The 23,863-nt window shown below is 50.0% G+C and overlaps 1 protein-coding gene across 1 annotated transcript in view; it reads right to left on the bottom strand.

The window, feature by feature from the left end:
* KMT5C (lysine methyltransferase 5C) overlaps window positions 1–23,863 on the bottom strand; it is a 561,873-nt gene that overhangs the window by 340,114 nt on the left and 197,896 nt on the right. Inside the window, exon 3 of the mRNA XM_069638276.1 lies at window positions 5,294–5,462. Coding sequence (XP_069494377.1) covers window positions 5,294–5,462 — 169 coding nt within the window. The remainder of the gene's footprint in view (window positions 1–5,293; window positions 5,463–23,863) is intronic.

Genomic DNA, 23,863 nt, shown 5'->3' with positions numbered 1-23,863 from the left:
TCCTTACCCGCCAAGCGGTAACATTCGGAAATTGCCAAGATGATCCATCGAGACAAAGTCTGCTTAGTAACAGCTTGTCCCAAACGCCTTCCAGCGTAACCAATAAAGAGTTGATTGTCCACTCTGACCCGTGACGTGCTTGAAATCTAAAAGCTTAAAGCTCTCCTAGGATCCAGCCTTTGGAGCCTCTCCTTGTCCTTACCAGGATTCGGAGGAGGATAAAATGCTGGAAGAATAACCTTCTGGCTTAAATGAAATTCCGACACCACCTTCGGAAGAAAGGAAGGATGAACTCTAAGGACAACCCTGTCCTTGTGAAACACAGTGAAGGGTGGCTTAACTGACAGTGCCTGTAACTCACTCTGCGAGCGGAAGTGACCGCAAATAAAACCAGAACCAGAGCTGCATCGCCTCCCTGAACAGAGGAAGTGACCCTGCCCCCCCCCCTTTTTGTTGAGGTAGTGCATGACCACTGTGTTGTCCGTCAGGATCTGGACATTCTTTCCTCGCACAGTCGGCAGAAAAGCCTTCAGGGCAAGCCTGATGGCCCTCAGCTCCAACAGACTGAAATGGAGTCTGGACTCCGACGGAGACCAACGACTAATGACTGTCAACTCGTTGGCATGCGCTCCCCATCCCGTGAGGAATGCGTCCGTCACAATAGTCACTTCCGGCCAGGGTAGCCAAAACCGAGCCCCCCTCATCAGATTGCCTTCCACGGCCCACCACAGAAGGTCCTGGGCGACCGAGGGCAGCACCTGAACGGGGTCCGACATCCTGCCGGAGGATTGTGACCACTGGAGTTTGAGAGCCCATTGCAGAGATCTCATCCGCAACCTGGCCTCTGGCACCAGAAGAATGCAGGATGCCATGAGGCCGAGCAACCTCAAGACCTCGAATGCTGGGAGACTCTGGGCATGTTGAAACTTGTGCACCATCTGCTGAATGTGGTGAGCCCTCACCTGGGGAGGAAAACACTGCCCCAGGGACGTGTCGAGCACTGCTCCGATGTACTGGAGCCGCTGAGCTGGTGTTAAGTGGGACTTTAAGTTGAGGGAGAAGCCCAGCCTGTGAAGGGAGTGGCAGGTGACGGACAGATGATCCATGACTTGCTCGGGAGAGCGCGCCTTGATCAACCAATCGTCCAGGTAGGGGTAGACGTGAATCCCCCCCTTTCCTGAGATACGCTGCTACCACCACCATGAGCTTGGTGAAAACCCTTGGGGCGGAGGTCAATCCGAACGGTAGGACCCGAAACTGAACGTGCGAGGCGCCAACCGCGAACCTCAGATACTTCTTGTGCTTGGGATGGATCGGCACATGAAAATAAGCGTCCTTGAGGTCGAGAGACACCAACCAGTCCTGAAGTTGAAGGGCCTGGAGGACTTGAGAGAGAGGAACCATCTTGAACGTGTCCTTCCTGAGGAGTTTGTTCAAACCGCGCAAGTCCATCAGGGGTCTCAATCCCCAGTCTTTCTTCTTAATCAAAAAATATGGTGAATACCATCCCTTGGTCCTCTCCACTACAGGCACCAGTTCTATGGCACCTTTTTCCAGCAGGGATTGAATTTCCTGCGCAAGGAGCGGATCCGGACTCTTCAAAGAGAGATTCCCAGGTGGATTGACTTGAGGCCTCAGCCGGAAAGGAAGACAGTAGCCGTGGGCTATGATCTCCAGAACCCACACATCTAAAGTAATGGCACACCATTCTACCAGATGCTGCGCACGCCTACCCCCAACCAGTGAAGCATGGGCCTCATGACTGAGCAGGAGCGGCTGCAGCGTTCTCTGAGGTCAAAGAGGCAACTGCACGCGCGGCCTTGGAACCAAGAGTACCATGTTTTCCACCTCTGGCACTCTTACGGTTGCCCCTTTGACGTGCAGCTCCTCTCGCTTTACTAAAGGATGAGTAATAACAAAAGGAACCTCCCCTCCATTGCTGTCCCCTAGGACGAAAAGGCAGAGGTTGGCGGATTGCAGTGCCCAACGACTTCGCTGCAGCTTTGGAGGTCTGCAACCTCTCAAGGCTCTCGTCAGCCTTGCTGCCAAAAAGATGTTCACCATCAAAGGGCATGTTGAGGAGCCTGGCTTGCACATCAGGAGCAAAGCCCGACTTCCTCAACCACGCAAACCTGCTTACTACGGTGCTCGCCGGCATGGACCGGCTGACACAGTCTGCCATGTCCAAACCCGACTAAACGGACTCGCACATGGCATCCTTGCCATCCTGAATAATAGCAAGAAAACCATCCTGTTCGTTCCCTTCGGGAATATGGTCAGCCGCTAAGGTAGTACAGTTCCACAGAGAGTGCGTGAAACGTGACAAGGCACATACGGAGTTGGCCGCCTGAAGAGCCATACCCCCTGAAGAAAACACTTTGCCCAGCCATCAAAACGCTTTTCGTCCTTATCAGGAGGGATGGTAGGATACGACGCCTGCTTCGCTGGGGCCGTAGCCGCCTGCACCACCAAACTCTCCGGAGTGGGGTGCGTGGTCAAGTAGCAGGGGTCACTACTGGTTGGGCAGTATTTTCACGGAAAAGACGTGCCCACTGCCGGGAGACTCTCCGGAGCAGTCCAGACCGCTGCCACCCTTCTTTGCAGAGCCATATGGAATGGCAGTACCAGGTCAGTGGGTGGACCTTGATCGAGGATATCCGTAAGGTCATCCTGCACAAAATCAACTGGGGCGCCGACCACCCCAAGTAGTCCGTGACCCACGACATAAGGCGCTGGTACAATGACTCGGCATGGGTGCCAGGCTCAGGCCTACAGAACTCCACCTCCGGAGAGGTATCCAGACTACTGGCAACATGCAGTGACTGACACGTCCTCAATCTGGCTGTGACCAGACAGAATCTCATCTGGTACCTCGGAAATATAATCCATAGGCTGGAAAGTGGGCATTGAATAGGGGAGAAAGACATGTTTTGCCATGGCCAGAGCCTTTCTAGGGCGTTCCCCCGTGCCACGGGGTACCTCCGACACCACAGCCTCGAAAGGCGCCGAGTGAAACGGCGTTGAGCGCTGCGCCGACAGCATCAACGGCTTCGACCCCGCCCTCGAGGGCAGAGCCCCGGGCGTGTCCTTCGACCGCCTGGGCGCCGACGACTTCCTTGGAGGCAGAGCCTCGAGAGTGTCCGTCGACTACCTCGGCGCCACTGGCGTCGACGTCTTCTTCGAAGACTTCACAGGTGCACACAGGCTTGAGTGTGTCGAGGACCGGGACCTGGAACGGGCATGACTGGAATGATTCCCCTTGTCCGAACGGAACCTTTCCTGCGAATCGTGCCGACCACCCCACCCCGAAGGCGTACGAGCGGTGTCTCCAGTATGGTCACGACCGACCCCTCTCGGAGGCGCGGATGGACCAGAGCCCTGCGACTCAAGAATCGCCAACATTTTCTTCACGAAGGAAGCCCATTCCTCCAGAGAGGAAAGCTTGGTGGGATAAGAAACCCGCCGACGGGCGGAGTTCTCGGATGAGGATGGGAAAGGCAAGAGATGACGGAGCTTCTGGGAGTGCCTCGCAGAGGAGTGGCGGGACCCACTCCGGGTCCGAGACCCCCTAGACTTACGAAATGCAGAGTTGCCCCTCGAATCGTCCGTCGAAAGCCCAGTGGACCTCGCCGTCCGGGGCTTGGACACCTTACCAACCGACAGCTTCTTCTTACGTTCCCACAAGGCCTTGGACGTAAGCGACTGGCAGTCGACACAATCATCCGTGTCGTGGGCCTCCCAGAGGCAGGTGTTGTGCGAGTCCGTCACCGTCATCTTGGACCCGCAGTCCCCACACTTCTTTAAGCCTGGATGCGGGGTGGAAGAAGAGGAAGACATCCCGATACACTTCACAAGCGAACACGTTCGCAGAAAAAACGGAACTGAGGCTACGGGCGTCGTGCGTCCTACTTAACATCTGGTGACGTCGGCGGAGGTCCTCGAGGACGGCGTATCGACGTCATTGACGCTGAAAGATTTTCCGAAGCAGCACAGCTGTGGTGATTACTGTCATAGATACGGAATACGTCAGAGGACCCAATCCCCTCAAAATGTTCTGTCTTATCTGCTTTTGGTGCGAAACTGGCTATCCCCCAGCTTTGAAGCAACACAGAGGTCCCCTTGTTGCATTTATGGATGGATATGGTGTGGAATATGCTGGGGATGGCAAAACCTCCAGCCAATATAAGAAGTTCTCACCTATCTTTCACAGTGGTGTGGTCACCCTTCTTCCCGTATATGCAAAAATACTTAAATGCCCTCAAGTGTCCACAGAGATTAAGGGCTCTGAACCTCAGACATGCCCTGAACTGCTCTTGTTGTAATGTGTACAACTTACATCACACAGATGATTGTATTGTTCGTTCATGATACATTCCGGGGGGGGGGGGGGGGGGGGGGAGAAATAAACATTGTTGATGATGGGTTATATATGAACCTCTGGCGGGTAGCCAGATGTTATGAACATCCAACAAAACCAATAAATTTCCTACGTTGAAAAAAATAAATAAACTAAATTGCTTGCACCGTATGTGAAGCCAAAATGAGGTATTACGTGCCACCAGCCGAACCGTAAAGTAAATGAAGGTTGATAGAACCACTGGAGAGAAAACAATGGGGTGCTAGAGACGCACCCCTGGGACTGTGAGCCTCATAGGTGATCCAGGACCATATACCCTAATTGAAGAAAAAGAAGAGTTGCAATGGTAAGAGGACTTCAGGTGCAGTTCCTCTGGCCACCAATACGACCTCAGGGATCCAAAAAAGAAATGGGGGGGGAAGCAAAAACGGTGGGGGCCCCCCCAAAAACTTTCCCTAGAATCCCACAAAATAGGAATTCTGGTTTAACACTCGAGAAATGTTTATTATTACAACTTGGGTATGAGATTTGAAGAGAGATTTAGTGGCTTATTTTAACTAAATACACAAGGATACAGTGTGCCACTATTGTAAGATCACCCTGGCAAAGCTAAGTTACACATTGATTTTTTAAAAACTAAGGAGCTTAATAAAGTGCCTATTGCGTCAGAAAAACAAGTACTGTTTGAAGTAATAATTCTGGATAGAATGTGAACAGATAGTTTATAACTGAGCCTTATACACACAGCACTCCAACCAATCAATTCCGTCATTTTATTTTTAGTACACAATATAGCCTCTGACAGAATGGAGGAGGGAGGCGAGATAGAATACATGCAAATAGGCTTGACTTTTTACCAACTACCCTACTATTGAAGATTTCTAAAATGGACAGCGAATGGTCCAACAGCTGGGGTACATAAAGTGTTGCACTTACATGTGCCTTTAGGGTGGCCTCCTGCTGCCTACTTCGGTTCAGGAAGTACTGGCATGCCCATTCCCCCATTGTCAGAGCACGATAAGCTTCCTCCAGGTCCTGCCGCTTGAGAAACATCTGTAGTGCTTCCCGCAGGAGCTTTTGTCTCCGAATGGTAGGCAGAGTATTACTAGGATTTAAAAAGAAATGTACGGTTAGAGAAATTTTCCACAACCCTTTGGGGAGAGATGTAAAACCATGTATGAACAGAGTTTCCAACCAAAAGGAAGACCTAGGCTCCCTATAGTGGTAGCTGTGGCACAGCAGTCTGGCTTAAATCAAGGGAGGGAGGAACGGTGTTACTGAAGTACAGTTAATCCCCACAATAATACCACCAAAGAATACACCACACTGGCATGCTGAAAAATGTACACTTCATAAATCACAAATATCTATAAAGTAAAATAAGTACCTGGGTTAAACAGAACACATTATTGCATGAAGAAAAACAGCAATGGTCAGTAAAGACTCAATCCACTCCTGAAATAAATGTGTTGCCCACTACCAAACGTTTGGGAAGAAAAGGGAGCCCCTGACAATACAAACATACATCACCACAGTCATTACTGGGATCCAAATTGCTACAGAGTAGACAGTCAAAGGATTCCTAAACCTCTAGTACATAGTAACATAAATTAGACAAAAGTAGACTATACATTAAACAGGAAAGGATTTAATAATGTTAGCAAACAAACCTAGAAGGCCTCCAAAATTTAGGATGCACTTGGTCTGAGAGTATTAGAAGCATAACATGTTTCATACTCCTAGAAATACACTGAAACCACAAGTTAAACACAGTAGGAAGACATTTCTATAAGCACAGTGTAATGTAGAACTATGAGAAACGCATTTAATATGAGTGATACATGATGCATACAAATCCAGTTCTTTGACCCAAATACTACCTGTCTCACATACTCTGCAAACCGCCTGCAGCACTAGAATGCAGCCATCGCCACAAAAAATGTGGTCTAGCTGCACACATACCTAGTGCACACACGCACTATTTATTTCTCTTGGGGAAAAGATATTGCTTTTATGATTCCAGAAAGTCGCTCCAGAGTATTGGAATGCACATAGAGATGTCCAGGACAACCGCCACTTACCTCTGACTCAAGCCGCTGCTTGTGTCCCTTTTGAGTCATTTAACAGGGTCCCCAACGTTAGTTAAGCCTTCTTGTATCTTCCTTCCTAGAGACTAGAAAGCATCCACAAGAACTTTTGATTTCTACTGCTTTGCAAGACTTTAAAGCAATACAAACTGCCTTTTAGCTAGGGTTGTGTTTTTGACTTTGAAAAGACTTGCTGTTCCACACATCTGCCTCTAGTACCTGAAGCTCTGCTAAGATAACACTAACCAACTGATTCCTTCCCAAAAATCACTATCTTGTATGTGTATGCATACTAAATACAATTACCTTCTTACTTTGTGGATGTGCGGTATGGTAAGATGTTATTACATCGCCAGGCTTTTTTTTCCACAGTGTTTTTTGTCGAAGATTTTCGGCTGAAAAACTGATTGAAAAATATAGGGGGTCAGTGGGTAAGGGCATATAAGAGGTAGGAAGTGTGGGGTATAGGGACTACAAAATAGGGTCCCTTCTGGTCCCCAAATAAAAAAAACAATATTTCTTTTTTTTCGACTGAACAATTTCGGCAAAAAACTCCATGAAAAAAGCCTGACGATCTAAGAACATAGAACCGCACAGTATTATCTATAGAACGGTCAAATCCCTGTAACAATTGTATACATTCAGCAACTACGAAGTAAGAAGTTAAGAAGTGACCCTTTAAAAATATTGACAAGTATACCTAGTGTGTTGGTTTATGGTGCTAAGTATTTAACAGTGACAGTTGTGTGTATATATAATAAATCAATATTTCAATATAAATATATGTGTAAGTGTCTCTTTGATGTGCATTACTGACTGGGTTTAGTGTACTTCGCTACAGCTCACATCTTCCTCGTAAAATAAGCCTGACTGCTCTGCAACTCTACAAAGGTCCTTGCGTACTACAGAGTTGAGGATCTACAAACCACTGGGCTAGCTTAATAAAGTCCTACCGCCAAGTGGAACTTCAGGAAAACTCCCCTAACAACTCAATCATTAGCAAACACTTTTTCTAGAAACATTGTTAGTTGTATTCACCTCTCTTATGGGTTGCACAATTGGACAGTTTAACAAACTGTTTATTGATTTGATAGAAGCAGACACATTCCCACAGCTATGATACTTACAAGTAAATAACATTTCTTTACCATGTGTCCTACGTTTTTCTCCTCCTCCGTATCCTCCCCTTCTCACCATAGCCCTCCCCTCTTCTTTCCTGTCTGGTATAACTTCACCACCCTCCTCTCCCTCCTTATTCTCTTCTACCCTTCATTTCATGTTTCCCCCTTCCTACCACCCTTCCCTCTCATCCCCCATATCTTCATACTTATGTGGGCAGCCCCTGCTACTGTATGCCACTATTAGTTATGGTCTGTGTTCCCATCCATCGTTCCGCTATGCCCCTGATTTCCAGTTGTAAGGGAGGCATGGTATCACAAGTATGACACTGACACAAGAGGTACAAGTTTGAAAATTTTTATTAAATTCTTGAGGTTTGGGAAAACTCCTTTGCCCTATAGCTACGATGGGAGTAGTTTCTAACATCAAATAATATAGAAAACACAGTCCTAGTCACTATGTCAAACCAAAATGGTCTATACTACAAAAACCTAATGCCTGCCCTATTTCTATTTCAAAAAGTGTGTAAAGGTGAATGTGTAGCAAAGGAAAGTCAGTATTATAACATGAAAGGGTCAAGATGATAGAGTTAGCTCTCCTTCCCATGTTGGACAGCATGGAGTAAGGCGGCCCACATAGACAGGATGACACACTCTGGCTCAGGTTATTAAAATAAAAAATAAAAAAGGCAGTTCAAAACGTGGGTCAAGGCCTGCATGGCCTTGCATGTTAAAGTCACTTAGGTTCACCAAATGATCATTCACCGTTCAACAGAAGTTTCCATACGTCTCCCTCAGCCGGGCTCGGACCTTGCAATAACAGCGCTTGCAGGGGTTACTTTCCCTAAGCTTTATTCACATTCTTTAGGGGTTCCCTTACCCTAACTTTCACATAGGTCTCCCTCAGTCGGCCCTGGACCTTTCACTGACGTCGAAGACTTTCGAATGTGCAACAGCACACAGTTGGGTAAAATAAGTAAATGGAGAGATCAGATGGAATCCTTGTGTAGAGTATTCATGAAATCTTTTTCGCATGTAATTTGCACATGTTATCAGCTCTGTCCCAGTCTCTCGTGTTAATTTTTAATAAAAGATGGGCATTCGGGGGACACTCGAAACACCCAGCAAGGATCGAAGCAATTTACCCTCAATCTTATACAACCGGGACACAGAGTGGATAGAGCTTCCAGATTATACAACACTCTAGAGATACTAGTACAATAGATGGTGAACAAGCCCTCCACATATTAGCCTCCTTGCCTACCTACAAACCTTTTAATAACGAGCCACTTTTTCAAGGCTTTAGGCATGATGAAATTGCCGTAAAATACAATACAGTTGAAGTCTCTACTTCGTGGCAATAGGGCAGGGGGATGGCAACTTCCTGAGTTACCCTGATTACAACAGAAGTATCTGTGCACATAGCTTTTATGAAGTGGAGGAGAGGATCGATACACCACCAGCTGAGCTTGCTCCACAGCAGCGGGCATGAGACCGAGTCAAACGCCTCAGAATAGTCAATTAAACAGAGATAAATGTCATCATTATGGGGTTGCCAGTAAAACCTGCCGGTGACTTACCGGCAACCCCGCAACACTGCTTCCGCCGCATGACATCCCGGTGCCACTAGGATAGGCAGCGGAACAGTAAATCCCCATTCTCGTGGAGTACAGCAGGACTCCACGGGAATGGGGGTCACTGAAGTACCGGCACTGTTGCAAACTGTGCCGGTGCTTCAGTGAAAACACTGCCGAGAGGGGCTTGAATTCTCAGCAGATCAGGCCTGCCGGGAGTTCAATGCCCCTGCCGGCAGACTCTTAGTTTGGCAGTTCGGAAAGGGTGCCAGTATGCAATGAGTAATGAGACCAAAAGTCTTCTGATGGGGCATCTAGAAACCTCTGCCATAATGTAATGTAATGGAGAGCACAAATGTTGTGGATTGTTCTATGTACTCTCCTGGAACCGCTTTGAATTTTTTTTTTTTTTTTTTAACAAGCCCTTTTTTTTTTACACCCATTAATTACATTTTTTTAGCATAAGCGAGGAGAATATTTTAGAGCTTGCATCAAGCATGGCCAGCAGCCTGTAATTGGAGGGTGCATCTGGTGAACACAGGGTTCAGGAAGGTTTCCCTACAGCTTGTAGGGACAGTACCACGGGCCAAAATACGTTAATAGAGCTGCTGTAAAATGGCTGCCCCAAAAATTGGATCAACTTTGATGACACATTTGAAATGAAGTCAGGGCCAGGGGCCTGCAGAGACTTCAAATTCTTGATAATTTCTAAAATGTCATCAACTTCAAAGCCCGTTGTACTCTCAGCTACTTGAATGAAAGTTTCAGCCACCGGCTCTGTTAATTTGCCATCAAATTATAGTTCTGCGATGACAGTAGCCCATGCCACCTCTTTAATAGAGTTAAGTTCCTGGGGGCACTGCATGCGAGCAAACTAAACCAACATTTTTTATTGACATTGTTCCTCAGCAATCTGAAGAGAAACTTCTAATTTGCATAATTAGTGGAGTGCTTCTGCTTCCTTGGCCAATTCTTGTATCGGGTTGACAGAGAGGCAAGTTGTGCTGCTTTTTCACCAAAAGACAAGTGGCTGGTCATCTTAAGGGACACCCTCCCCTCCCATCTTGCTCCCCTTAAATCCCTCTACCACTCTGCCATCCGTACCCTCTGTCTCTCTCCTCATGATTCCATCTCCAACCTTTACGTACATTTCACTTCCTTTGTCTTGTCTTTAAATCTCTTCATGACCTTGCCCGACCTTGCCCCTCCTTCCCTCTCCACTCTTCTCTCATTCTATACCACCTCTTACTCCCTTCGTTCTGCAGATCTCTTCTTACTTTACAACCCCCCCACCATCTTGCGCCTCCTCTTGTTTCCGCTCCTTTCAGCTCCTTGCCCCCCTACGTTGGAACTTCCTTCCTTTCGCTATCCCCTCTACTTCCACCTATTCCTCCTTGAAAGCACTCCTTCTCCACTCCCCTCCCTGACACCTTTTCTCTCTCCTTTCAATACCCTCTTCCTCGTCTCCCCATGATCTCCATCCTCCCTTCTAACTCCCACCACTCCCTACGCTTTCTCCCTTTTTTTCGTCCCCTCCATTCTTCTTCCTCAAATGCAAATTGTTCCACATGCTGTTTTTCTGGTTTGTCTCATATATACTGTTATTGCTTCTATGTTACATGTTTAATGTTCCCGTGTTGTTAAACTGTAAAGGATTAAAGCGCTATATAAACAATAAAATACTACCACAAATATCAAATAAACCCAGATCAGAATGTTTTTAATTATGCCGCTTATGATTGACGTGCAAGCGCCCTGCAAGGATTTTCATCAATCTTCAGACATCGCAATTGTTAGCGGTCGGCCAACGTTCCAATTGCAGATGCTCAGAGCAGATTAACAAACTTAAGTTTTTAACACTGGATCCCACCAGAGGATAAGGTTACCCTATAAATCCCTAGTATTGTCCATAATAATTGGATCAATTCTTTGTGAATGAACCAAGGCAGGTGCCAGGATAGAAGGGCATGATCACTTAATGTTTTGCAATAAGGGGCTGCAACAAATCCACTGTGCGACATCAATGTAGACATAATTGATAAAAGAAACAGCTTTGCCATTCGTCCAAGTATGCCGGGATAGATGGTTACCCTGATATTAGTCCAAAATCTCATAAGTGTTTAAAAAAGTGCCCCCACTCGTCCCTTCTGTCGTCATTGGGCTTTGTGCCATGCAGAAAACCTGTAAAGCTGTGTGACAATGAATTAGAAGGGTAACAATGGGCGTTCTTATCGCCAGCTACAATCACCATACTGCCCGGATGACATTCACACTAGCCGGAAAGTAGCCTTTTAATGGTTTTCTGCACACTCTTAGAGGCTGAACCTCCCGGGTGATCGTAGAGATTAATAATATCCTATTATGTATCCTATTAGCAGGGGAGGAAGGTGCTTCAAGTGTAACAGACAGCACATGGGGAGAGGGAGGCCCTGCTGAAAAATTCAGGTGTAGCTAGACCCTGGCACCAATAGCAAGTCCCCCCCCATAACAATCTCAAAGAATCAAACAATCCCAAACAATCTCAAAGAATCCTGGGTTCTACCATTACTGACGAAACAAGCCCTAGACCCGTCCATCCAGACGAACTACAGACCGATTACCATGGTCCCGTTACTCCTTAAAATAATTGATAGAGTAGCTTATCTCCAAATTCAGAACCATCTTGAAGCTAACCACTTATAGGCTCCCACCAATCCGGATTCAGACCACAACACGGTACGGAAACGGCACTAATTGATTTAACGACTCAAATCGAAGAGTTGAAGGACAAAGGTAAAACAGCTATGCTACTCCTCCTCGACCTATCGGCGGCCTTTGACCTGGTGGATCACGCATTGTTATGCAAACACTTGGCGTTAGCCGCCCATTTGTCGGTTGATGCTATAGCCTGGGTACAAACCTTCCTAGCCAACCATACAATGACAGTGTTCTCCCCCTCAGCATCCGCAGACCCAATCCAAATTACCTGTGGCATCCCACAGGGATCATGTGTCTCACCAACAATGTATAACATCTTTACCAAGCCACATTTCGACAAATTGGATAGAATGGGTGTCATCAATACTAATTATCCAGACGACCCCCAGATCCTCATACGCCTTTCGGGCAATTTTGTCGAAGACACAGCTCTGGTAAACAAGATGTACCTCCTCATTCAGGCATGCATGGCATCACGTGGCCTCTGCCTGAATGACGACAAAATTGAGATCTTGATATTGGGCTCTGACGCAAACCTAAAAAAACTAAGCCCCAAGTACGCTGCTTTCAATATTGACGGCAACGTAATTAAAGCAGTAACCGAGGTAAAAACATTAGGATTTTACATACTCTACCCTATCATTAAAAAAATCAAGTCAGTGCCATGGCATCATCAAATGCCTATACCTGCAAACTTATTAGCGCTTGCAGACCCTTCCTTTCCAAAGCTAGTTACATTATGCTTGCCAACGCACTAATAATGTCCAAATTAGACTACTGTAACGCCCAATACAAAGGAGCAAACACATAAATCTTAGATAAAATGCAAACACTACAAAATAATGCCCTTAGACCAGCTCTAAACTAACCTAGTAGAGAGCACATCTCTAACATCTGAAGAGACCAGCACTGGCTAAAAATCAGCGACAGAATCCTTCTTAAAACTGTATGCCTTACCTTCAAGTGCCTAAACAATGCTGCACCCCCATATCTCTCAGACAGAATGATTAGAAGAACTTCGACCTGCCCTACCAGATCATCTAACTCCCATTGCTTAGAAATTCCCAGATTTAAACTCTGGAGGAGCCAGTTTCCCAGTGAAAGCGGTCCTATTCTGGAATGCACTCCCCCTAGCCTTTAGAAGACGTAATTTGCTAAACTGGCTTTGAGCTAATGGCAACTAACACTTGCTTGTTGTGCTGTACCCATAGGTGCATTTGACTACTCGACTATTCTTTTATCTATTGTAATATTCTGTTGACCACTGCACTTGCTTTGTATCTTACTCCCTACCCATTGCATTCCCAACCTTGTTATTGTACTGATTTACATGTTGTAACTAAGCTTCCAAGTATACTTGTATCTGCTGCGCCCAGCTACCTAAGGGTTTGGTACACATTACCAAATAAACAAAAACAAACCTAAGGTGGCCTCTTTCCTTTTGAATAGCTGATTGACACAATATGCTATACCCATCGATGCTAAAATCCCTAGTCACCAAAGTTTCCTGTAGGAGAAAAACAAGTAATAAAAGAGAAGCCCAGGGAATGGCTTAAAAAAGATCTATGGCCTCGCATATTCCAAGAGAGCCATTTAACACTCCCTAAAAGGATGGCACGTCAGTTTCTATGAACACCTAGCGTATGAGGGATCCATTGGTCCACCTCTCGCAGGCTACTACGCCCATCTGCTGGTTAAGCAAAAGAAGCTAGCAGACTATCCGTTGGGAGATTATTTGGGGCCATAGGCCTAGTAGATTGATTGGAGGAGGGCAGGAGAGTATGCTGAGCGTGCGCCTGCGGCACACTGTCAGTTTGTAATCCAATGCCTTCCTGTCTGCATGACACAAGCTCTTGAAGGCCACCACAACTAGAGAAATACATTCTATTAACGCCCATTTAGTTGGACAATCAAGTTCTTGAAGTTCCACATGGATTAGGTCATCCGACCAGATGTTTCTAGCTGGGATATACTATGCCGTAAATCCAAGTGGGAACTACGGTTAGAAGAGGGATGGGGAAGCCTGCCACCCCCTCCCCCTCCTACTAAATTCATGACAAGGAAGAAGGCAAGAAAACACTGCAATCATCCATTCTATTTTTGATTCCCAATGGACCCATGATTGACAAGTAGGTCGAGAGGTATCCCCTTAGCCAGCCATACCACTCGAGGGACGGAACAAGTTACTTACCTGTAACTGTTGTTCTCCAGCATGGGTCTGGCATGGATTCACATGCTCATGAATATTCCCCGTCGTCAGGCTGGGAATCCTCGGTAAAGAAAAAATCAGTATCAGTTTCATTTCTGATCTGTCTTTCGTAGTAGTAACCAATCACTGATCTCTGCGTCATACTGACCACAGAGGGGTAGGCGGGAGGGTTCGCATGTGAATCCATGCCAGACCCATGCTGGAGAACAACAGGTAAGTAACTTGTTCCTTCTCCAGCATGGGGTCTGGCATGGATTCACATGCTCATGAATAAAGAATACATAGCAGTACACACATGCACAACCATGGGAGGTGGCAAAGGCTCAACATTAAGCATCACGTCAAACTCAACATTAAGCAAATCTTACCTCCTCACCAGGCTCACCTTAGGCGAACAGGTTGCGCAGCACTGCTTGGCCGACCCTGACTCCTCCCTGGAATCCCGATCGACGCAGATAGGAACGCCGTGGTAGCTGCGATCGCTCTGGTGGAATGGGCTCTCGGACGGCCAGGCAGGGGTCGGTTTGCCAACCGATGACAGTACATGATACAGCCGGAGAGCCATCTGGAAATGGAAGCCTTCGAGAGAGCCTTCCCCTGATTGACAGGTCCAAAGTTCACAAAGAGTTGCAACGTCTTCCGAAAACCCTTCGTGCGGTCCACGTAGAACTTCAGCGCTCTAGCCACATCCAGCGAGTGCAAAGTCCTCTCAGCCGGCGACGGGAAGAAAACAGGCAACACCAAGGGTTCGTTGAGGTGGAAGTCCGACGGCACCTTGTGCATGAAGGAGGGGTGCGTCCTGAGCACTACCCTCGTGTCGTGAAAAGTCAAGTATGGGGCCTTGCAGGAAAGGGCCTGGATCTCTCCCACCCGTCGTGCGGAGGTGATGGCCACAAGAAAAGCTGTTTTCCACGACAAGAACTTCAACGGAGCAGAGTGCAGAGGCTCGAACGGAGGTCCCATGAGCTTGGTCAGCACCACGTTGAGCTCCCACACCGGGGCTGGAGCCTACACCGGCGGGAACGATCTGAACAGTCCCTTCATGAACTCTTTCACCAGACGATGAGACCACAAGGACGTCCGCCCCGTGGTTCTGGTGTATCGGGAGATCGCAGCAAGATGAATCTTGATGGACGCGTGTGCCAGTCCAGCCTTGGCCAGCGTCAACAGGTACGGCAGTACTTGGGGAGCCGTAATCCGCAGAGGGTTAATCTTCTGTGCGTGGCACCAGACAGAGAACCTCTTCCATTTGTGTCCGTAGCATTTAAGAGTTGAGGACGCCCGGGCCTTTGCAAGAACCTCTCTGCAGTCGGCCGGTATGTCGTATCCTCCAAACTCTAACGCTGCAGGAGCCAGGACTGCAAGTTCAGCGACTTTGGGTCGTGATGGAGGATGGCGCCTCCTTCCCTGGAGAGCAGATCCGCGTCCACTGGCAGCTTGATTGACGGGGACGCTGACAAGTCCAGAAGGTCCGGGAACCATATCTGCCTCGGCCACGCAGATGCGACGAGGATCATCCTGCACCGTGACCTCTTGAGCTGGTTGATGAGCCGGATCAGCAATGGCAATGGAGGGAACGCGTATAGAAACAGGCCCTGCCAGGGGAAACGAGAAAGCATTGCCCATGCTCCTCGGCTGGGGAAACCTGCTGGCGAACCTCCGGCACTTGGAGTTCGTCGCCGTCGCGAACAGATCGATCTGGGGTGTGCCCCACCGTCGGAAGAGGCGGTCCACTAGATCCTGTCGTAGTTCCCACTCGTGGCACGAGCGCAGCTCCCTGCTGAGTGAGTCGGCGATGGTGTTTTTTATCCCTGCCAGATGAAACGGCACCAGAAACATCCTTTGGCCGACGGCCCAATGCCACAGATCCTGCGCCTCCCTGGACAGGGCTGGGGACCTGGTTCCGCCCCGTTTCCTAATGTAGAACATGGTGGTGGTGTTGTCGGTGAAGATCCTCACCACCTTGCCATTGAGGGACGGAAGGAAGGACCTGAGGGCCCAAAACACCGCACGGAGCTCCAGGACGTTGATATGGAGGGACTTCTCCGTCGGGAGCTAAAGGCCTCTCGCGTGCAGATTTTCGGTGTGTGCTCCCCACCCTTCCAGGGAGGCATCCGTGGTCACTGTCTCCTGGTGGCCGGGGGTCTGGAAGTCCATGCCCGCCGTCAGATGTGCGCGGGTGCCCCACCACCGGATCCTCGTCGGAAACACTCGTCGAGTGTGATCCTCTCCTCGAAGCTGCCCGTCGTCTGGATCCAGCACGCGTCCATGAACTCCTGCAACGGGCGCTTCCGGAGCCTGCACAGGGGGATGAGGTAAATGCAAGAAGACATCATTCCGAGGAGGGACTTGATGGACCTCACTCTGGCCGCGTCCGCAACCAGCATCCGCTGCACCTTGCCCAGAATGGCCCTCGTCCTTTCCTCCGACGGAGAGGCCAGAAGCGACACTGTGTCGAGCTTCGCTCCCAGAAACAGTGCGTCTTGCGCGGGCACCAGGTGGAACTTGGCGTAGTTTATGGAGAATCCCAGGTCCGTGAGAAGTTGGACGGTCCTTGCCGTGTGCTCCACGGCGAGCTCCCTCGTCTTGGCTCGGATGAGCCAGTCGTCCAGGTAGGGGTAGACGTGGATCCCCTCTCGGCGCAGCTGCGCCGCCACCGGTGCGAGGCACTTGGTGAACACCCTGGGTGCCGACCTTAGTCCGAAGGGAAGGGCTCTGAACTGATAGTGACGCCCTTGGACCACGAACCTGAGAAACTCGGTGTCCCTTTAGGATGGGAATATGGAAGTAGGCATCCTCCAAATCCAACGACGACAGGAAATCGCCCTCCTCCAGCTGACGCAGGACGTGTTGGAGGGTGACCATCCAGAACTTCTGTGCCTGGATGAATTTGTTCAGTCGTTGTAGGTCCAGGATGGGACGCCATCCTCCCATCTTCTTCTTCACGAGGAAGTATCTTGAGTAAAATCCGGAGCCCCGAAGCCTCTTTGGGACGAGCTCGATGGCGCCCTTCCTGAGCATCGCCTTTACCTCCAAGAGAAGTTGAGGGACGTGATGTTCTTTCCTGGCCACAGGGGGGACGCGCGGGCACCTTTTTTGAAACCCGAGCGCGTGACCCTGGGCTAGGGCGTCCAGCACCCAACGGTCGGTGGAGATGGACTCCCACACGCTGACGAAGCTCGCCAGCCGGCCTCCCACCGGGGTGCTTCGGTGGGGGCCCGACCCCACGGCCGGTTCAGTTCTGCTTCAACGAGGCTTTGCCGATTTGACCTCCTTGGCGACGACGGCGGAGTCCGCCTGACTTGCCTCGTCCCCTGTAAGCTTCCTGCGACGACGAACGGGCCGCTTGACGGTAGGTGGAAAATCCGCCGCCGGAACCTTTGGAGGCACCCCGTTTGCCTCTGCCGCTCCGAAAGGGCGGCCGCCGTTGCTGGAGAACCCCAAGAGCCCGGGCCGTCTCTGCTTTGATGGCCTGAAGGGAATCGTCCACTGTTTTCGCAAACAGATTGTTTCCATCGAACGGCATGTCCAAGACTCTGGTCTGCACGTCTTGACGGAAGTCAGTAGCCTTGGCGAAATCCAGTGTCAGCGATGTCCGTCGCAATCGTAATGGCGTGGTCCGACGCCACCTCTCCTTCCTGCAAGATCTCTAGGGCATCCGCCCTCTTGTCGTCCGGTAGGAAGTCCAGCAGGGGGGCCAGTTTGTACCACAGCTCCCTGTCGTAGCGGGCTACGATAGCCAAGGTGTTGGCCGCCTTAATCGTCGTCGCTGCAGACGAGATGACCCTGCGTCCCATCGTATCCAATTTCTTTCCCTCGCCGTCCGGCGGGGAAGTCGGCGTAGAGGTCGCACCTTTCTTCCTGGCTGCCGTGGAGACGACGGAGTCCGGGGTCGGCTGTGCCCGGAGGGACAAGGGGGCCGCGTCCGGGACCCGGTACTTCTTCTCGTACCGATCCCTTCTAGCCGGCGTCGTGGATGGGTTCTTGAGGAGGGCGAGGCCCTCATCCCAAATATCGTCCATTAGAGGCACAGAGAGGACCGTCTTCCTCTTGGCCTCGCGCCGTTGATAAAGGAAACCTTCCTTCTTCTCCTCCGGGCAGAGCTGCAAGAGCTCGGATGCCCTGGCGATCATGGAGTGAAACGATACAATCTCGTCGGGCGGGGAAGCCCGGGTGGGAGGTGACGGCAGATCCTCGTCGTAAACCTAGTCGTCTGTACCCGTCGCGGCCGTGTCAGTCCCCGTATCATCCCCACGAGTCGTGGACGGGGAGGAGGGCTGAACAGGGCGCGATGGCTGAAAAGGAGGTGGAGGATGAATCCTTTTTCTCTTAGGGGGAGGGCTCCCAGAAGGGCCTGGCTCCAGGTCCCCCGTCGGGAGCGGTTCCTCCGCTGGTGGTGGTAACGGCAGTCTCATCCTTATCTCCGAGCATAAGGACTGTATAGCCAACAAAATGGCCGCCGAGTTGTCTTGCGGCGCTGGTTGAGGGGAGTCTGACGGGCGGTCAGGGGCCCCGTCGGCACCCTCAACGTTATCGTCGTCTCCTACGTCGGGATCCCTCCTGACGGGCTGGTCTTCTTCCACGCCAACGCCGTGGCTTAAGACCTCGATCAGCTCTTCCTCAGAGGTTGAGGCCGAATCCACGACGACCTCCGGCCCCCCCCTTTTTCTTCTCTGTCGGAGGTTTCACGGGGTCCTGTCGATGGGCATAAAAGAGGACTCCCTCCGCGGTGGCAGGGAGACTCTGAGCCCCGAGGTCGCCACCACTGGTGTAGCCTCCACAGGCTGAGCCAGGGCCGCCGCGACTGTCTCGATAGAGGCCTTGGCCGGATGGATTAAGGCTTTCACCACCTTAGGAGCGCTCACCGCCTTCTCCTTGGGGGGGGGGGGGGTGGGGGTGGGGGGGGGGGACACTGCCTCGCTCTCCCTCCGATGAGGCCTTCGAGCTCGACCGGGGCCTCTCCAGGAGCTTCGCCGGGTGCTCGGCCTTCCTCTTACCCGAACCAGAGCGTTGGCTTGTGGTTGATGGTGCCGGGGAGGATGCGCCCTGCCTGGCGCCCGTAGAGCCCGACCGTTCGGCGCTCCCGGTGCCAGCGGACTTGCGGTGCTTGGCCTTGTGTTGGACCCCCGTCGCCGGGGCGTCCTCAAAGGTCTTAGAAGACCACTCGGATTTCTTCTTCTTCTTCTTCTCGCCTGACGGGCTCTTCCCTTCCAGCCAGTTGGCGAGACGTTGATGACGGTCCTTCATGGTCCGCTCCGACATATTGCCGCAAAACGCACAGTCCTTCTCCACGTGCGTCTTGTCCTCATGTAGGCAGTAAAGACAAAAGGAGTGTTCGTCCTCCTTAAAGGCATTCTGAAGCTGGCATCCAGGGCAGACCCTGAACAGCTTTCCGGGCGTCGAGCTTCCCTTCTCCTGGGCCATGTCCGAGATGGGCCTGAGAAACTTCTGGAGTCCTCCAAAAGCGTGGCTCGACGAAATCTTCACCCTTGAGGGGCGTAGACGAATCCGACACGGGTCCCCGTTGATCGGATGAAGAATCGGTGGAGCTTGAGGCTCTTTTTGACCGAAAAATCAAAGTTTTTGAGAAAAAACGTGAAAAAATAGCACTAACGCTCGAGAGCAATAGCACGAGGATCCCAACACTTGAACGTGCAGTAAAAATCTGAAGATGGCTGCCAGAGGCGGGGCTTAGGTAGAGGGCAGTCATTGGCTGTGGTCAGTATGATGCAGAGATCAGTGATTGGTTACTACTACGAAAGACAGATCAGAAACGAAACTGATACTGATTTTTTCTTTACCGAGGATTCCCAGCCTGACGACGGGGAATATTCATGAGCATGTGAATCCATGCCAGACCCCATGCTGGAGAAATACAGATCTATCCCTGTGTGGATGAAGAGCTGCAGGCCATGATTAAGGTCACTTTTATGGACAGCTTGGACTAAAACATTAAGAAACCATGTTTCTAACATTGTTAGAGACACCACAACAAAGACGCGTTAGACATGAAGCACATGTGCAGTCCGCACTATGGGACACAAACATACACTCGACTACATAAAGAACATGTGTGTACAGTTCTATAGTGGAAGGACAGACACCAATACATACTGTCATTGCTTTTATCATTTTGACATTAGCCAAACGCAGCAATGCAGAAACCGCAAGAGACAAAAGTTCCTAAGCAGGGCTTGCAGATGCTTAAAGCGAATAACCCTACGGATCTGCAGGAGCACCTATGGGACCTGACATAACCAAGTGTGAATAACCTATGGAAATGTACTATAGCATGGACACTGTAGAAACCGCATTATAAGGTTTAGGAAAGCTACAGCAGGCCCCAGGCCTCAGGGCAAGAGAAAAGCTGAGCTGAATCAGGCTGGACAAAGAGCAAGACGTGCGAGACAGGACCCGCAGCCAAGGCCTAGAGATACGAATGACATTCCAATCTCCGGACAACAAATGGACCAGCTGCAGAAAATACTAATAATTCCTCATAATTCAGAGCTGCACAGCTCACATTCGTGGTCTCTGAACACATGACGGTGCCGAAGCAGACAATGGACAGCGATCAGCGGTGGGAAAGGAGAGCTGGTCCCAGGCCGCCAGACCTAGACAACAAGTATGCAACAATACGTAACAACTGTTGCACCGATCAGGAGAGCACTCTCATACACTAATATTGTACACACAAGTTACAATACAGACCCATAGTTATCCCCATTACACAGTGAGCCGAGAACCTTTGTGGATCCCAGGCTAGGGGACGTCAGCCCTAGCCAACCCCAGTTTAATACCCTATGAGTGGGTAGCAACGGGCAAGAACCAATGGTAAGTCCACCACACTGCAACAATGTTATAGTTCGTGAATTGGGGATGGACTAGGCCCGCCACCTGACATGCAAGGGCCAGTAGAATAGCAGCTATATGTCCACTATAGGTGGTAGAATACTCAACACCCAATCCTTCGGCCCAATAGGTTTTCTGGAGAAGGGTCCAAGTTGTGACGTCATGTTGATGACATCTGGTAGTAAAACCGGCTTGCGAGCCGAGGAAGAGCGAGATGTGCCTGGATTTTTCCTGTTCCTGTGCTGATCCCTGATGGTTTTGCCTGTAATAAACCGCAGATTGAACTTGCTGTTGACAGAGTCCTCTGTGTATTCTAGGGGAGGGTGTTGGGCCTCCAAGAACGCAGGCTTCCAGTGTCCCTCTGGCATACCTGGGGGGCCGTCCCCAACAAGTTGGTAGCAGAGGGGATGGTTGGCTGTGCCAGACAGGCACCAGGGCGTCTCCTTCACCACCGAACCCTTGCATATTTCGAGAAGACAGGAAAACGTGTGCCTGTGTAAAGGCCGTCAGAAGGCCCTTGGAAATCATCCTGCCCGAAGTCAACGAGTAATCCAGGCAGACAAGGACAGGGAAGTGAGCCACTTTGTGAAGGAGTCGGCAGCCGAGCAGCGCCAGCAGACTACACAGTGTAAGTATTGACCCACTCTAATGGCAACTGTGGGTGTGAGGGAGAGTATTGTGGAGTATTGTTTAATATCGTCGAGTATTGTCAAAGTATTGTTTAGCATTGTCAAAGTTAGTAGGGACAGGAGCAGAGGCAGAAGTCCTTTTGTGTTTAGGGCACATTTGGTTTTTAGAGGTAAAAGGCTCTGGTGAATAACTTAGACTATTGACTCGAGGGCAGGGATGGCAGACAATATGTAAATGGTGGTATTCCGGTGGGTTGGCCATTTTAGCTTGGGTCATAGATAATGCTATTCCCGTAAGGAACAAATTACTTACCTGTAACTGTTGTTCTCCAGCATGGGTCTGGCATGGATTCACATGCTCATGAATATTCCCCGTCAGGCTGGGAATCCTCGGTAAAGAAAAAATAAGTTTCAGTTTTGTTTCTGAACTGTCTTTCTACTAGTAACCAATCACTGGTCTCTGGGTCATAGTGCCCCCAGTCAATGACTGCCCTCTACCTAAGCCCCGCCTCTGGCAGCCATCTTCAGATTTGGTAGCACGTGAAGTGGCAGTAGGACCAAGAGAAGAGCCGCAGAGGGGTTGGAGGGAGGGTTCGCATGTGAGTCCATGCCAGACCCATGCTGGAGAACAACAGTTACAGGTAAGTAACGTGTTCCTTCTCCAGCATGGGGTCTGCAATGGATTCACATGCTCATGAATACAAGGATACATAGCAGTACACACATGCACAACCACGGGAGGTAGCAAGGCTCAACATTAAGCAACTCTTGCCTCCTCACCAGGCTCACCTTCTGGCGAACAGTTGCGCAGCACTGCCTGGCCGAGCCTGGGCTCCTCCCTGGAAACCCGGTCGATGCAGTAGAATCTCGTGAAAGTGTGAGTCTACCTCCACGTAGCAGCCCTGCAGATATCCAGCAGGGGCACACCAGACAAGAACATCGTGGTAGCAGCGATCGCTCTGGCTGAATGGGCTCGGACGGCCGGGCAAACATTGGTTTGCCAACCGGTGACAGTGCATGATGCAGCCGGAGAGCCATCTGGAAATGGAAGCCTTCGAGAGGGCCTTCCCTTGGTTCACAGGTCCAAAGTTCATAAACAGCTGTGATGTCTTCCGAAAACTCTTCGCACGGTCCACGTAGAACTTCAGCGCTCTAGCCACATCCAGCGAGTGCAAATTCCTCTCAGCCGGCGACGAAGGCGACGGGAAGAAAACCGGCAACACCAAGGGCTCGTTGAGATGAAAGTCCGACGGCATCTTGGGCTTGAAGGAGGGGTGCGTCCTCAGCACTACCCTCGTCTCGTGGAAATAACAAGGTTACTCAACGTAGTGACCACCTTACTCTTAGTCCATAGTCCTCTTTCCTCCATACTTAAGGGACCTTCCTCCGTCCTTTGGGATGGGACCGGAGCGCTTTGTAAAAGCATCCAAAAATGTTTCTACATTTTTTAGTCCTTCCTCTCTTTCTTTGCGGGGCCCGGCAAGCGGCCGTAACACCACCCATCTCGGCTCCGCCCCGCGCATCGACAATAATGCTTACAAAAAGCTGATGGGGAGGCCCAAGTAGCCGCCTTTGCGATGGTCTCCAAGGGAACATATTTCTGAAAGGCAACTGGTGTGCATGAATACCTTTAGGAGGCTTCAGCCCTTGAATGGTGTAAGAATCCATAATGCAGGCAGAGATCCATCAGGAGATAGTCGCCTTAGAGGCCTGCTTACCTTGTGGATTACCAAAGGTCACGAATAGTTGAGAAGAGCTCCGAAATTCAGATGTTCTGTCCAGATAGAACATAAGAGCCCTTCTAACATCCAGACAGTGCAGAACCTTTTCCGTCTCTGAAGCGGGGTTTGGGAAAAATACCAGCAGGGAGATAGACTGGTTTAGATGGAAATAAGAAACCACCTTCAGCAAGAAAGCAGGATTTGAAACCGCCGAAAGATAAGTTCTACATGGCAGAACGTTAACACCCGACTCTGCTAAGTGGGATACAAAGGACAGTACCTTGTCAATTGTAGCCCGCCTTGGGTCCAACTGCTTGTTTAAACACCAATGGAAGAACCTGAGCCATTTGCTTTTGTACTGGGACATAGTCGAGGGTTTTCTGGCTGCCTGGATAATGCGCATGTTATCCGCAGACAAGCTAAGATGTTCTAAAGACCTGAACTCAGGCACCATGCCGCCGAGCTGAGTGAGTGTGGGGAGGAGCGCTGCAGTTGTTGTTCCCACTTTTGAAGAAGATTGTGGGTCACCGGTAAGCTGGTCGGCAGATACACCGACAGGTGTTGAAGTTCTGAGAACCAAAACCTGGCCGGCCACCACAGGGCTATGAGTAGAAGAGAA

This window comes from Ambystoma mexicanum, chromosome 1q (genome assembly GCF_040938575.1).
Source record: "Ambystoma mexicanum isolate Mex_15411 chromosome 1q, UKY_AmexF1_1, whole genome shotgun sequence".
Classification (NCBI taxonomy): Eukaryota; Metazoa; Chordata; class Amphibia; order Caudata; family Ambystomatidae; genus Ambystoma; species Ambystoma mexicanum.
This window is presented reverse-complemented; position numbering and strand designations above follow the sequence as displayed.